Source organism: Natator depressus, chromosome 6 (genome assembly GCF_965152275.1).
Source record: "Natator depressus isolate rNatDep1 chromosome 6, rNatDep2.hap1, whole genome shotgun sequence".
Classification (NCBI taxonomy): domain Eukaryota; kingdom Metazoa; phylum Chordata; order Testudines; family Cheloniidae; genus Natator; species Natator depressus.
The window spans coordinates 1,047,286-1,063,625 of NC_134239.1; the positions used below are offsets into that span (position 1 = coordinate 1,047,286).

At 50.7% G+C, this 16,340-nt stretch overlaps 1 protein-coding gene across 1 annotated transcript; it reads left to right on the forward strand.

Moving 5' to 3' along the window:
- The first annotated feature begins 2,573 nt into the window (after positions 1-2,573).
- On the forward strand, positions 2,574-15,161 carry LOC141989807 (caspase-14-like). Its single transcript, XM_074956724.1, has 8 exons — positions 2,574-2,596; positions 3,263-3,334; positions 4,052-4,198; positions 4,645-4,870; positions 9,649-9,768; positions 10,260-10,366; positions 14,005-14,106; positions 14,408-15,161. Exons 3-8 carry the CDS (start codon positions 4,061-4,063, stop codon positions 14,411-14,413), a joined length of 699 nt encoding a protein of 232 aa, XP_074812825.1. The 5' UTR covers positions 2,574-2,596; positions 3,263-3,334; positions 4,052-4,060; the 3' UTR covers positions 14,414-15,161.
- Positions 15,162-16,340: the final 1,179 nt, after the last annotated feature.

Genomic DNA, 16,340 nt, shown 5'->3' on the forward strand with positions numbered 1-16,340 from the left:
GGTACGCTGCCACCACCAAGTGATTTAACAAAGAATCAGGGAAAGGACCACTTAGAGTTCCTATTCCTGCAAAGTATCCCCCCAAGCCCTTACACCCCCTTTCCTGGGGAGGCTTGAGAATAATATCCTCACCAATTGGTTACAAAGTGATCACAGACCCAAACCCCTGGGTCTTAGGATCATAGAAATCAGTCAGGTTCTTAAAAGAAGGATTTTATTTTTTTAAAAAAAAAGGTAAAAATCACATCTGTAAAATCAGGATGGAAAATAGCTTTACAGGGTAAGAAAGATTCAAAAACACAGAACTTCCTCTAGGCTTAGTTTCCAAGTTACAAAAAACAGGAATAAACCTCCCTCCAGCAAAGGAAAAATTCACAAGCAGAACAAAAGATAATCTAACACGCCTTGCCTGGCTTTTACTTACAATTTTTGTAATATGAGAGACTTTTAGGATGGTTTATAGGAGAAGGAGTTTTCTGACCTGATGCTTCTCTGCTTCCCAAGAGAACACACAAAACAAAGCCTTCCCACCCACCCCCAGATTTGAAAGTATCTTCTTTCCCCATTGGTCCTTTTGGTCAGGTGCCAACCAGGTTATTTGAGCTTCTTAACCCCTTACAGGTAAGGAGGAATTCTAGGCTACTCTTAGCTGTATGGGTATGACAATTGCATTCCAGTTCTCTGGCCCCCAGTCAGCACCGGTAAGGTGAGAAGTTATCTAAACTCTGCTCAATATATACAAAATGTTCTTCTGACCCCAAAGGACCAGCCACGCTGCCAGGTCGATATTAGTTTGGATCTTACCCAAGATACCAACCCGCCGGCCAGTCCTTTAGTGTCTAAAACTAAAAGTTTATTGTAAAAAGAACAGGAAGAGCAATGTGAAATGGTAAAGCCCCCAATACATACAGAGATTTCCAAGTCCATAGATCAGATTCTTTGCAGCACTGGGGAGTTTGCTGGCTTGAAAGTCCCTCTGGAATCACCCACTGCTGGGAGAGGCCAGTCAGTCCTTGCCCAGAGCTTCAGTTTGTAGAGAAGTGAGCAGGGCTGGATTAACTTTTTATGGGCCTGGCTCCAAACATATCTGTGGGCCCCCATGGGGCAAGGTGCAGGGGGGTGGGATGGCCAGTCTCCAGAGCGAAGGGCGGGCTGGGGCAGTGAGGCACAGCATGGCAGGAGCAGCCCTGCTCCACGCAGCCCAGCAGGAGGGCCCTGTTTACAAACCTGCAGCTGCCGGACACACACTGGCCTGCCCTGCCCTGTGCTGCCAGCATGCCCCTTCCCCTTGAGGGCAGGCCTGCACCACATTGCCCCCCTGCCCAGTGCCCCACCCTTATGCCCAGTGGCACCATGGTAAACCCGATACTGGAAGTGAGTCCAGAGGCGGGAAGCAGGATTGGAGACAAAATGGAGAAGATGCAGCTGCCTGTTCTATCCTTTGCCATGTGGTTTGTGCTTCCTCTGTCCCAAACACAAGCTCGCGGCACAGGGGCATGGAGAAGCCCCGCAGCCCCCTATGCACAGGCCTGTCCCTACATGTCCTGCTGGCTCCTAGGTGCATCCCTTGGCCTCTCTCAATGGGTCCATGGTACAGCTGACGCCCCTGGATGGGCCATCGAGCAGGCCAGGCAGGGCTGGTGCCAATCTGTCTGGGGGTGTCACCCTGACCCACAGCACGTGTTCGGAAATACAGATCTACCCCACCTACCTGTAACCCACCAGACACGGGTGATACGTACATATAAAGGTGATTATCCTATTTAGCAAATTATAACTTTTCCACTGATCCCTTACAGGGCATATCTGGTAAGATTCATTGCAATTTTATAATAGTGCTATCATAAAGTGTCTCACGTATTCCGTGCAGTGTCACGGGAGGCATGGGGTGGGCTGTGCAGTCCATGTCCAACCCCTCTGATGGGATCCCCCACTTCCCTCCCCACAGAGTGCAGGGCTTGCCGCGATGTGGGACACAGCTAAGCACCAAGAGGCAGCTGGAGGTGGACACCGCCCTGGAGGAGGCGAAGCGGGCTGGCCCCTGGGAGCCTGTCCAGGGGGTACGGAGTGGGGAACTTGGGGAGCCAGGCATGGGGGCAATTGGCTAATCAGGGGCCAGGCAGGACAGATGGAGGGAGGAAGCCAGGAATCAGGAGTGCCTTGAAATGTTTAATTTTCCCATCAGAAATGTGTGGATGTTGGACATGAGGATGTCATAAGGACAGAGGGCTTGGAGCAGAGAGGACTAGAAGCCAGGACTCCTGGGTTCTGTTCTCTTATACAATTCCTTTCTCATTCGTGAGCTTTATTTGCATCTGTAAAGTGACCCACCACTGTGGGGGGGTGACCCTCGGGCTGTGCTGGAGGTACCCAGGAAGTCCTTTCAGGCCATGGGGTGATAAGGGCTGGGGAAAGCTGGAGAACGGGAGACAGACCTAGGCCGTGTCCCGGCAGTCCGGATACATTGGTTCTGCTTCTGCCCTGTGTGTTTCCCTACCAGCAGGTTGGCGCCGGAGAGCCTCTTCACAGCCCTGCCCCATCTCTAGTACCCTTCTGCATTGCAGTGGGTTTGGGTTTGGTAATAGCACTGTATGCTGTGAGTGTCTGTCTTGCTGGTCTCTCTGTCTTCCCACTCCGTACCCACCCCAGCTCTGCCGGTGCCCCCCCTCCTGACCCGCAGCCCCTGCTAGCCCAGTCCTGCCCCCCCAGCCCTGCTGGTGCCCCTCACTCCTGACCCGCAGCCCCCCGCTAGCCCAGCCCTTCTCCCCCCAGCTAATGTATAGTCACCTCAAACCAGGTTAACCCAATTAAGTTCCCCATTGGGCCAGGCGCTGCATAGACCCTGGCTGAGATCAGGCCGCACAGACCAGCCCCTTCCCAGTCCGTGACGTGGTCTGTGGTGTGGTCTGCGCAGATGTCAGCAGCACGCTCCAGACTGTCACTGTAAGGGCGGGAGAAAGGGAATCAAATGGGAGGAACTGCCCCCCATCACCTGACCCTGGGACCAGGGCGGCTGGTGCCCGGCCCAGCCCATGTGTCCCCACAGTGAATTCAGGGGGACTGCGCCGGTGAATTGCCACAAAGCGCCCCAGTGGCATGGATGGCCCTGCTACTTGGCCTGGGTTGGGGTGGCTCTGGCTGGCCAGGCTCTGTGCTGGGGGTGGCGGGGGTTGAGCATGAGGGTGGGCTGAGCACAGATTAGCATTTCTACATGAACCATCTCTGTCTGGAATTCCTTTGCGCCGGCCGGCCGGGGCCTCAGGTGTGGGTACACAGGCGCGCCTTTGTCCAGGCAGAGTCAGCGCAGTCCGGACCGAGAGCGGAGTCGGGACAGGTTAGTGGCCTTCGCTGAGACACTGTCCCCTACGGAGATGGTGCTAGACAGCGGAAATGCCGGGCTCCATCTTCCTTCGTAAGGAGTGCTGCCCCCCAAAGCTCCAGTGCGGTGCTAGGGGGTGCCATGCCGTGGGTAGTGGGCTTGGGGCTCAGCAGGGGGTGCCGGGCTGCAGGGAGCAGGGCGGGGGCTCAATGGGGGCACTGTGCCGAGTGGGGGGGGGGGCGGCTCAGAAGGGGGTGCTCTCCACTGGCAGTCAGTTCTGGCCTCGTTGCTGTACTAGGGGGCCCTGATAGAAGCATTTAGTATTCCCAGGTATTGGCAGTGTCCCATGAACAGCTCCCCCACTCCAGAGGTGGCTGCATCTCGCCACTTGGCTAAGGGTCCCTGTATAACCAGTTCTTGTGCCCCACCCCAGAGGGGCCGCATCCCAGCTCCAGACGAGGGGTCCCTGGATACCCACTGACCGGAAAGCCCTTTGGGTATTTATCATGGCAGACACTTCCCTTTGGGCTCTTCCTGTTGGGTAGCTGGGAATTTAGCTTTTGCCCCCACAGACGCCTGGTTCCCTTCCGGAGTTTGGGAGTCCCTGACCGAGTCCTGGGCTCGGTCTGGTTTCACATCTCTAAATGCCCGGCTGGTTGTCCCCTGCCACGTGTCTGGGAAACTGGGGCACCCCAGGGGTGCTAGGTATGAAACCCTCGCTCCCTGCTGCAGGCGTACGACATGACTGGGGCGCGGCTGGCCCTGACCCTCTGCATGCTGAAAGATCGGCCGGGCGCGGAGAATGACATCAAGGCGCTGGACAGGATGTATAAGACTTTTGGATTTCAGAACACTCTGGTCAAGGACCCGACTGCAGAAGTAAATAGCACTGTAACTAGGGCGCCCTGGTGGCACGGGCTGGCACTGCAGCAACCTTGCCTCAGTTTCCCCATAGTTTCCTCTCCAGCTGGATCACTCGTGCTCAGTCCCCTTTCAGATCATGCAGAGTCTGCCCATAGTCAGTCCATCCTGGTGTCTCAGGAACTCCTGCAGGAAACGCCACCCTCAGCAGCCCAGTGCCCAGCCCTGTGACCCCCCCCTTCATGTTCCACACCAGAGTTCACCAGGCCCCACCATATCACTGGCCCCAGCAGTTCGCTGTCGTTTGGGGCCTTTCCACTTTGCTCCCCTCATGGGGAGAATTTGCTGCTAGGAGTCGGGGACACGGGAATGAGGCTTTGCCCGTGTTTGCCGTTCACACAGCGCCATGAGGCTGGTGCACTCCCTGTCCTTGCTTTCCTGACCGTCACAATTTCATCCCGAAGCAATTCCGGACCGAGCTGGTGAGCTTCCGAGAGCGGATAGACCAAATCCGAGGCCCGGTCAGCTGCAGCTTTGTGGTCATCATGGCGCATGGGGACAGTGGAGTTGTCATGGCAGCTGATGGACGGCATGTGAACCTGGACGAGCTGTTCGCAGAGATGACCAACGCGACCTGCCGAGCGCTGCGGGGCAAACCCAAGGTCTTTGTCATCCAGGCCTGCCGGGGGGGTGAGTCCACGGCTCAGATTCCCCCTCCTTTGAGTGGGGAACCCAGCACCAGATTGAATTCTTTCATTCCGACCCCTCCTCCCTGGCTACATCTACACAGAGGTGGCTCGCCGGGCGGGTGAGTCTCCTGGCAGAACGGACAAGCGGAGCGTGGGAGACTGAGCGAGGGCGTGGGTGGGGATCTCCCTAGAAGGGAGTGTCAGCCCATGACTCTGTTTAAAGCTGAGGTGTTTCCTCCCACCCCCCCACCCCCCCAATTTTTGGACTCCCCACCCCACAAGGGCCTGGCCTGACATTTGACACAGCTGGAGGTTTACATCAGACCCTGCAAGAGACAGTGACCAAATTGCAGAGACCCTGTGACTGGGTGAGTTGTGCACTTCTGAGCCTCAAAGGGGAGCTGCAGAGGCAAACCTGGTCACACCCAGGGTAAAATCTTTTCCCTTTTCCCATCCCCCATGTGTTAACTAAGGGAGGTAACCCCAAGCTCCCAGCTAACACGGGTTACAGCTACAATTTCCTTTTCTTCACACTCAGATTCTAACACCCGTTTAAGCAAACCCAGTGTAGCCATCCCCTTCTACTTTGTATCACACACACAAACTGCATTTGAAGAACACTGAAGTTGCAGAGTCGAGCACTGAAAAGTTAGGGAAGGCCAGAATTAAGGATGCCCCTGCAACCTTAACTCTGTCCTGTTGTGTCCAACAATCTGAAGTACAGGCAGCAGTCCCAGCTCAGTGTATAACACAGTGCCCCACTCATTCCTCACCCTGTACACAGGCCCTTCCCCACCAGCGGAAAGGTGGCATTTGGCTTAACTTGAGTTTTACCTCAACTTAACTGATGACCAATTAACTCAAGGTAGAAAACTGTAGGTTAAGAAACTGACAGGGGGTTGCTTCCTCATTCTCTTCCTCCAAACGCGGCTGTGCCACAAGGCCGGCAAAAAACTCGCCAGCAGTCACACAGGCTGGGACGCCTCCAGTTACTGGTCACTCTGGTCTCATTGTTCTCTTGGGCTCCTCCGTCTGCCTATCTCCCCCTTGGCGCTCTCTTGGCTTACACCAATACTGTTGGCTCTTTGGGGCAGGGATCATGGTTTGTTCTGGGTCTGTGCAGCTCCTGGCGCAACGGGGTCATGGGCCATGACTAGGTTCCTAGGATATCCCGTAACACACGGAATAGAAAATTCACAGCATTATCATAGGGGAGTCCAAGACACACAATTAATCATGACTTTATGGTGATTTCTTTCCTGAGCAACTCCGAAATGCACGGAAGGCATCACAGCACCCCAGTGACAGAGACACAGGCCCTGCCCCGCAGATCTTACAGCTAAGAGCCCGTCAGAAAGTAGCAGTGGACACACCTTTAGAGAGTAACAGGTTTCAGAGTAGCAGCCATGGTAGTCTGTATTTGCAAAAAGAAAAGGAGGACGTGTGGCACCTTAGAGACTAACACATTTATTGGAGCGTAAGCTTTCGTGAGCTACAGCTCACTTCATCGGATGCATTCAGTGGAAAACACAGTGAGGACATATATATACACACAGAACATGAGAAAAAACCAAAACCAAAAAACCAAACCTGTAAGGAGAGTGATCAATTAAGATGAGCTATTACCAGCAGGAAAGCGGGTGGGGTGGGGGTGGGGGGCGAAACTGGACAGTCTCTACGTAAAAGAATAAATGGACACAAATCAGATGTCAAGAATTATAACATTCATAAACTAGTCGGAGAACACTTCAATCTCTCTGGTCACTCGATTTCTGACCTCAAAGTGACTATCCTTCAACAAAAAAACTTTGAAAACAGACTCCAACGAGAGACTGCTGAATTGGAATTAATTTGCAAACTGGATACAATTAACTTAGGCTTGAATAGAGACTTGGAGTGGATGGGTCATTACACAAAGTAAAACTATTTACCCTTGTTTATCTCTCCCCCCCCCCCCCCCCACTGTTCCTCAGTCGTTCTTGTTAACTGCTGGAAATGGCTCACCTTGATTATCACAACAAAAAGTCCCCCCCACCCCGCTCTCCTGCTGGTAATAGCTCATCTTAACTGATCACTCTCCTTACAGGTTTGGTTTTTTGGTTTTGGTTTTTTCTCATGTTCTGTGTGTGTATATATATGTCCTCACTGTGTTTTCCACTGAATGCATCTGATGAAGTGAGCTGTAGCTCATGAAAGCTTAGGCTCAAATAAATTGGTTAGTCTCTAAGGTGCCACAAGTCCTCCCGTTCTTTTTTTAAAGAGTGGTTTCTTTTCATTCCCCGAGCGGCTCACAGCTGCAAGTGCCTGCCTCAGGGCAGATTGAGAAAGCAGGGCACACGTTAGCTGAATTAGAGCCTGTAGCCCAATGGCACCAGGTTCTCCCGGGCAGAACCCAAGCAGTCCAGAGACCGAGAATCGCTCCCAGGATCCAGTATTTTATAGATCTTGCTCACAGGCGCCTTCATCCCAGCATAGGCTTTGAGGGATCGCCAGTGCAGACCATCTGTGAGCTTTCGCTGTTGCTTTGAAGTTAATGTTCTACTTCCTATCATACACAAGTGACCCAGCACCAGTGATCTACATAATGTAATTGCCGGCCGTTTGTTCCAGTAGGGCCGGAGACGTGGAAACGTTTCAGGTATCCTGCATTAGTATTCGTGCATGAAGTAAATCTTCATCTAAATGCTAATACATCATCAGAACATAAGAACAGCTACACTGGGTCAGACCAAAGGTCCATCTAGCCCAGTGTCCTGTCTGCCGACAGTGGCCAGTGCCAGGTGCCCCAGAGGGAATGAACAGAACAGGGAATCATCAAGTGATCCTTCCCCTGTCTCCTATTCCCAGCTTCTGGCAAACAGAGGCTAGGGACGCCATCCCTGCCCATCCTGGCTAATAGCTATTGATGGACCTATCCTCCGTGAATTTATCTAGTTCGTTTTTGAACCCTGTTATGGTCTTCACCTTCACAACATCCTCTGGCAAGGAGTTCCCCAGGTTAACAGTGGAGGTTTTTAAGGTCAGGCTTGACAAAGCCCTGGCTGGGATGATTTAGTTGCGGATTGGTCCTGCTTTGAGCAGGGGGTTGGACTAGATGACCTCCTGAGGTCCCTTCCAACCCTGTTGTTCTATGATTGTGTGAAGAAATATTTCCTTTTGTTTGTTTTAAACCTGCTGTCTAGTCATTTCATTGGGTGACCCCCCCTAGTTCTTATGTGACAAGAAGAAGTAAATAGCACTTCCTTATTTACTTTCTCCCCACCAGTTATGATTTAATAGACCTCTACTATATCCCCCCTTAGTCGTCTCTTTGATTTAAGGCTAATTAAGCACAGGATACAGACGTGAAAAAGGACATTGCAACAACAGGTTAATTTAGTTACACTAGTACAGGGTATATGTACAATGCAAAAGGCATTCACCCCGTCAGACAAATAAGGACGATAACCTCAACGTTTAGCAGAGGAGTGAATGGAACACTTTAACGCAGGGCGGGCAAACTTTTTGGCCTGAGGGCCGCATCAGGTTTTGTAAATTATATGGAGGGCTGGTTAGGGGAGGGGGTGGTGGCCTGGGCCCCACCTCCTATCTGCCCCACCCCCACCCCGGGACTCCTGCCCCATCCAACCCCCCCTGTTCCCTGACGGCTCCTCAGGGACCCCTGTCCCATGCACACACCCCCGCTCCCTGTCCCCTGTCTGCCCCTGGACTCCCGCTGCCCCATCCAACCCCTCTTCTCATTCCTGACGGCCCCTGGAAACCCTGCCCCTGACTGTCCCCTGGGGACCCCTGCCCCCATTCAACCCCCTGTTCCTTCCCTGACCCCTATCCAAACCCCTGACCACCACCCCGAACTCCCCTGCCCTCTATCCAACCCTCCGTGCCCCCTTACCGCGCTGCCTGGAGCACCGGTCGCTGGCGACGCTACAGCCGCGCCACCCTGCTCGAGCCAGGCCACGCTGCCACCGCGCAGCCCAGAGACCGGGTCAGGCCACTGCCCCAGGAGCTCACCCCCCCCCCGAGCCTTGTGCCGGCGGTTGAGCGAGCTGGTGCTGTGGGAGAGGGGGGACAGCGGGGGTGGGGCCGGGGGCTAGCCTCCCAGGCCAGGAGCTCAGGGGCTGGGCAGGACGGTCCCGCGGGCCATAGTTTGCCCTCCCCTGCTTTAAGGCCTTAACCTGCTAGCCAGCTGACAGCGCCGCATCCCCACTTTGAATTTGTTGCTGAATTTTTGTCTTAAATTGACCCTGTTCTCTGGAATCCCCACCCCCCACGAGCACATCAAAACGGGCAGTTAGGCAGGGAACGGAATCCACTCCGAAATGAAACCAGACGCAGGAAACCATAAAAATCCCCCCTCGTCCTAAAACGGCCAAATGGTGGCTTTAAACTGCAACTTGTAACTTGCTGAAAACCAAAAATTCTCTGTTTTTTACAATGAAAAGGAGAGCATTTTCATCAAAAATGAATTTTTTCCCATACTTTCTAATACCCCATTTCATCGTGGGAGGGTCAAGAACAGACAAATCAGAGGAAGGAGAGGAGTTACAATAAAACATTACATTTGGGCCTCAAGGGCATCTTGTGACAGGGAGTTCCACAGGCTAATTATGCTTTGTATGGAAACCATGTTTCCTTGCATTGGTTTTAAATGATGTCCTTCTAGTGCTTGTTTTGAGACGTTATGTATGGTGTGCTGGATCTAGCAACCACTAGCTAGGTGTGTGTGACTCTGCTACATTTTAATTTCTGTTTCTGAAAGGAAGCTATTTTATGCTTTAGGAAGAGGAGACCCAGGTGTGCTTCAATGTGATAATCTTGTAGCTGACTCAGACAACCAGGTCCCTCAGTGGCGGATTCCTACGAACACTGACTGCCTCTTCGTCTTTTCATCCCCAAACGGTACCAACGTGAATCTGTTTCCACCCTGCTCATATCAAAGTAGCGGAAGCTGCAGCCTTGTGCTGTACTTGGCTCATTACACTTTTGTTATAAGGGGAGACCAGGACTCCTGGGTTCTGACCCAGCTCTGGGAGGGGAGTGGGGGCTAGTGGGTTAGAGCAGGGGGGCTGGGAGCCTGGACTCCTGGGTTCTATCCACTACTTGCGATGGGGGTTGGTGGGTTAAAGCAGGCAGGACTGGGAGCCAGGACTCCTGGGTTCCATCCCAGCTCTGGGGGAATAATGGGGTCTATTAGTATTGTTCTGCAAAACTTGCCCCCGACAGTGTGGTCTTGCTATTCGAAGCCCTAGCCCTCTGGCACATCCTGAGGTATCTTTGTTCAATGAATCCAAGTATCTGGTCTCACCCTGACTCCAGCAGCTTCAGACTGGGAGGCAGTGAAGTCCCACGTGGGTCTGTGGTTTTAATGAATCTCCCTCCTTCGTCCCCAGGTTATTACTCAATTAGAAATGAAACCACAGGCTCTTGGTTGATTCAGATCATGGTGTATGTCTTCACTACAAACCCCTACTGGGACATCATGGAGCTATTCACCAAGGTAAACGCATGGCATCTGGAGAGGTTATGTTGCTATTGAGTGGGAAGATAAGTGACCTTATACTGTGCCCGGCAAAGGGAGATCTCCCTAGCCTTTTTGTTTCTAGAGATGCAGCAGAGTTCAAATCCCAGCTGCCCAAGGTTGTGTGTGATCGAATGAATGAATGGGTGTCTGTCATCAGTGTTGCTGGTGCTTTTACAGCATGTGGCTGGCCCACAGGAAGACTGTTTCCAAGGGGCATTGAGGGCTTAGCAGCACCGGTATAACCTAAGGTGGGAATTTAAACTGACCTATCAAAGTGGTGCAAACCCAACAAGCTTCATTCAATTTAAACATGGCTTATTCCAGGCTATTCTAAGTTGAGTGGGAACAGTTGTTAGGGTGCTACAGAGTGAAACGGGTGCAACGATGTTTAACTGTTATACGTGTGCATTTATATAACACACTCATACAAATATACTGTAGATACACAAATACAGATGTAGCTGTATTGTATATGCACATATGCGTTATACAGACAACTGTGTGTAGAAATATACAATAGATTATTTATACCCACCTTTTCTATATTTTATAAAATTCTAATTAATATATTATTTATACACACAAAATATATATTTTATAGTACATAAGATGTATGTGGGTGTAAATATAAAACAAAGATACATTCTAATCCCTAGCGCTTATCTAGCACTTCTCTCAGCAGTAGATGACAAAGCACTTTTCAAAGCAAGGATGTATCATTATCTCCATTTTACAGATGAGGAAAAGTGTGTGTGTGTGTGTGTGTGTGGGGCACCCCCCTTCTGGGATGCCACCTGAGGTACTGCGGTTTCACTGAGCCTCCCCTGCTCCACCAGCCTGGGTTCCCTCTCCCTGCTTTGCTGAATGTCCGGCCTCTTGCAGCACACGCCCCCACACACAGGTAGGGCCACACCCAGCTGCAGACACTGAGTGAAGTCCGCTCTGTGTGAGAGGACTCCCCCAGCAATCACATGCACGCCCCTTTTGGGGGATAAACCCAAAATAATACTGTCTTGCACTGTGCAGAAAAATCTGCACAGTGCAAGCTCATAAAAATCCGCCGTCTTCCTCAATGTGAAGAGAGATGAACACAACTTCTTCTTCTCCCCCCCCCCCCCCCAGTTAGAAACTACATAAACTGGGTTTTATTATAAAGAAGAAATAAGTTTATTAACAACAAAAAGTGAATTTTAAGTGGTTAAAGGGATAGCAAAGCAGATTACCTTAGTAAATAAACAAAAGCCGCAGACTGAGCTTAATGCACTAGATCGGTAGGATATCAATTAGCAAATTCTCACCCTGAGTGATAAACAGGCTGGCAGATTCTTAAGGCACAAGTTGCCTTGGCTTTCCCAGGTTTTCATACACAGGCTAAAGATCTTAGCCTGGGACCATCACTTCTCACAGTTCAGTCTTTGTTCCTCAGGTGATTTCAGGTGTGTTGTAGGGAGAGTGAGGACCCCTCATGTTGTCATTGTCCCTCTTTTATATCTTCCCCGCTCTTGCTGGAAAGCTTTTTTGCTGTGACCTGGGTCAAACAGTTCCCATTGTGTAGAGCTATCTCTGAGAGGTCTCTATTGCACACAGATCCTTGGGTGATCCTTATGCTTGTGTGCATTTCTTCAATCAGCCACTAACATTGTTTGGCCTCATCAAACACAGCACATTTGAAATACAGAGACACGGTCAATATTCCCAGCTTCAAATACAGCAATGATACGTGCATACAAATTGGATAAACACATTCAGTAAATCAGAACCTTTCCAATGAGACGTCACATGAACCATCTTGCATAAAGTACATCTTAGTCATACCATATTCATATCATAACCATATTTCCATGAAGAATATGGGGTGTAACATCACACTGTGTTCAGAGGTCAGGCATCAGGCCTCCAAACTCCTGAGCCTGGATTAAAAATCATGAACTTCCCCCAAAAAAGATGCCATCCCCAGTTGTTTGCCAGGTTGTTGCCGTGTGAGTCCCAGGATATTAACGCAACAAGGTGGGGGGAGGTCATATCTTCTATTGGACCAAGGGACAAGCTTTCAAATGACAACGGTCAGTCCGCCCCCTCCAAGGAAACCCTCCCAGCCCTTCCAAAGGCCTGCCTTGGAACTACGTCATAACACTGCTAGACAGTACAACCCGTGGGCTTAACAGGGACACTGGCTCCTTGCAACAATCTGTAACCCCCACCTGTCTGCTAGCCCTTAATGTCACACTTCAAACCCCTTCTGCAGAACAATCAAACCCCCTCTCATGTGACCACCTACAAGGCATGACCCCATAAACTTTCCTGTCAGTCCCAACTGGGATTTAGCTCAGAGGTGCCGATTTCTCTCTCCAGCCCTGCAGCAGGGCTCCAAAGCTTGTCTGTCTCCCCAGCAGAAGTTGGTCCAATAAAAGCCGTGACCTCACCCGCACCAGAAAACAGATACAAAGCTCCCTTGTTTTAAAGAGACAAGGTGGGCGAGGTCTTAGCACCTAGGAGCTTAGTCATGGCCCAGAACCCCATTGTGCCAGGCACTGTACGTGAGGTGTATTACGGTCGTGCCTAGGCACTCAATCCTGGCCCAGACCCCACTGTGTCAGGTGCTGTGCAGACACAGAATGAAAGATGCCCCAAGGAGCTGACAATCTGAGTACAAGAGGCCAGGAGGACACAGACAGACTGGGCAGAGGAGAAGTGGGGTGCAAGGAAACAATGAACTGACATTATTTCGAATTAGACAATAATGTCTTAATAAAAGATGTCACTTCCCCCACCTTGTCTCTCTATTATCCTGGAGCGAATGCTGCATTATTTCAAATCAGCATTCCAGAGCCAAAGATTGTGGTAGGTTTAACCACTGCCCTGAGCTAGCTGTGAGTGATAGATAAGCACACGTCACTGCCCAGAACAAAGGGCTTTGTGAGTCCATGCAGGAATCTGGACCATCTGGGCAGAAGGTTTCTCTGGATATTGTTTTAGCTAAGAGGTGCTGGTGCAGGTACAAGGGGAGAGACCAAGCAGAAAGAGAGACAGCCTGGAAAAAGCAGCTGACAAAAGCCTAGAGAGAGAGCTTTTGGGCACTGTGCTGGCTGAAAGAGGTTTGGAACTCTGAGCAGGAAAAGTGTCTCTCGGTTGATTGCTTCTGTGTGCTTCCCTGGATTCTGTATGTTCTGCGTAACTAAATAAAATTGCCTCAAAGGTACCAGACTCCAATCTCCATTTCTCTTCCCAGTTGGAATAACCTACCGATCCCTGAATTTTAGCTAGCTACTTGGGTTAGAGAGGGGAAAAGTTTTGTTCCAATTCGAAGTTGCCAGTTCTTGCATTTTGGTGTTTCCTTGTCTTGGCTTTTCAGAACTCTTTGGTCTGCAAAAATAATGTTTGGTTGGTTGGTTTGGGGTTTTTTGGTCCCAATTGGCGGAACGGCAATTCCATTTTCCAGCAGTTACACACCATAGACAAAGGGAAGACGCGTAATTCATTGAGTTTGTTTTGTCTTCACCATGCCTGCTTCTCTTCACGTTATACCTCCCAACTGTGGGGGGTTTAAGTTATTGCCACAGGAACAACTTTCCCCTGATAGATTTGTATTTTCAAATGACTCGATTCTCTTCTAGGTAACGAACATGATTGCTCAGAAAGAGTTCATGATAAAGGAGAAAATCAGAATAACTCACCCAGAAATAAAGTCCACTCTGACAAAAAAGCTCCGTTTGAAGGTAAGTCAGTCTTAACTGTTTTCCCGCTGGTTTGTGAAACATACATTTCACACAGCTAACTCCACCATCAATCTCAGAGCGCCAAAGGTAAAAGAAAGCAGCACCCATTATGCCTGTCCTTCTGATCAACCAGTCGAGCACTGGTCTGAGAACTCAGGACTCCTGGGTTCTATCCCCGGCTCTGGAAGAGGAGTGGAGTCCGGGGAGGGCTGACAGTCAGGACACCTGGGTTCTCTCCCTAGCCCGGATGTATTCCCTATACCTTTCCATGGTCAACATATGCTTTGTTGTTTTCCCCCAGGAGTAAGACTCACAGATCAGACCCTGGGCCTGTCTAACACAGCTTCTCCTGTCCCGTTGTGCCCATGAGACTTTCCGCCTATCCAACCCAGTCTTTACACCATTACCCCTGCGCATCAGACTCTTAGTGCATTCAGACACACACTCTAAGCGTCCAGACCCACAGCCTTCACTCGAGACAACGAGGTCTCCAGCTCTCACATCTGCAGAGAAAATGGGGTCAGAGGCGCCGCTGGCCTAAGTGTGACTGGCACCTGAATCTGCAGAGAGCCTGAACCGATTGCTTGCACAGGTGTGAACTGCCCCAAGTGTGACCAGTGCCTGGGGTGTAACTGACGCTGCTTGAGTCTGCAGAGAGCCTGAGCCGATCGCAGGGAGTGGTGTGAACTGCCCCGAGTCTAACTGAGGCAGGAAAGTCTGCCGGAGACAGAGATTTTAAGGCCAGAAGGGGACGTCTGATCATCTAGTCTGACCTCCTGTATAACCCAGGACCAAAAATGTCACCCCGTTACCGGTGCATTGTGCCCTACAGCTTGTTTGGCTAAAGCATCTTCCAGAAAGGCAGCCATTTGCCCAGGGCTAATCCGCCCTGCAGGTAGGCAAGGTAAGAAAAACACTGCTTGAGAATGTCTGAGCGTTTGTTTGATGGATAGTGACTCGGAAGGTTTTGATGTGGGACGTTGACAACGGGTGTGTTAACTTTGAATTTCAGTGGCTGCAGGCGTTAAATAATATTGTTTGTCTCCCCTTGCTTGCACCCCCAGCATTGTGCACAAGTGTGAAAATTTAAATCAATGATAAAAAAAAATGCTTTAAAAATCACCATTGCTGTTCTCCATCGAAATGACGGAAACATAAAAACTGAATTCTGCGAGGGGTACTCCTTTCTAATTTGAATGTGTCGGGCTTTCATTTCCAGCCGTTGGTTCGTGTTCTGCCTTTCTCCGCTCATGAAAAAGCTCTTCAGTACCTGGGATTTTCTCCCTGGGAAGGTGTTTATACACACGATCAAGTCACTTCTCAATTTTCTTTTTGGGAAGTTCAACAGATTTAAGTCTGTCACCGAAAGCATTTTCTCAAGCCAGCAAATCTTTTTTTGGTTCTCTTCTATGCACCCCTTCCAATTTGCTTGAAACAATCGCTCAGGGACGGGGGGAGGGTCGCTCAATGTGGTGTTAACTCTGAAACCTACTGATATATAGTTAAGTGTCATCATTATTGAGTCTTAATGATTCATAGATTCCAAGGACCATTGTGGTCATCTGGTCTGACACCTCCTGGGTGACACAGGCCAGAGAATGCCCCCAAATAATTCCCAGCCTGTTAAATATTCCCCATGTAGCTATGGATTGGGAGCAAGTCACCCCTTTTAACCCTCTTTGTTAAGTTAACTAGACAGACTCCAGGAGCTCAGTCACTCTAACGCTGGTGGGTTTTATCAGCAACACGATTTTAAATGGGCCTCCCACCACAGCTGCTCCGGGGCAGCGAAGTTTTGTCAGAAAAAATATCTGGGCCGCCCGAATGGCAAATGAGCTAATTAATAAACAGCAGGCGAGTTGGAATAAACTGCAAGTGTAACCAGGAGTTGCGGGTGCAGAAAATGAGTGAGAGACCCAGCAATCGAGGCCTGGGGGGCTCCAGCTGTGCCCCACTTTGACCAGAGATTCAGTGAGGCTCAAAGCAGTGGAATGAGCTTTTTCTGGGGAGCCTGGGACATGCAGCGAGCATGCCCAGCCTCAGCTCCTCACCCCAGTGAGTTCTTGGGGCCTGTTTCAGCTCCACCCAACCCCATAGCTTGGCTCACGGGGGGCAGGGAGGAGGCTCAGCCCCCCCAATCCTGGCATGCCCATGTTTTCCTCAGTCCCTGTTCTCTGCCTCTTCTTACTGTCCTGTCCTTCTCCTCCATCTCCCTATCCCCCTGCAGCCCTGTA

Excerpts from the sequence above, each read along its gene's own strand:
- LOC141989807 (XM_074956724.1), top strand. The coding sequence starts at position 4,061 with ATGACTGGGGCGCGGCTGGCCCTGACCCTCTGCATGCTGAAAGATCGG. Across the intron at positions 9,769-10,259 it reads CGTCTTTTCATCCCCAAACG|GTTATTACTCAATTAGAAAT; the intron begins GTACCAACGTGA and ends CTTCGTCCCCAG. Across the intron at positions 10,367-14,004 it reads TCATGGAGCTATTCACCAAG|GTAACGAACATGATTGCTCA; the intron begins GTAAACGCATGG and ends ATTCTCTTCTAG.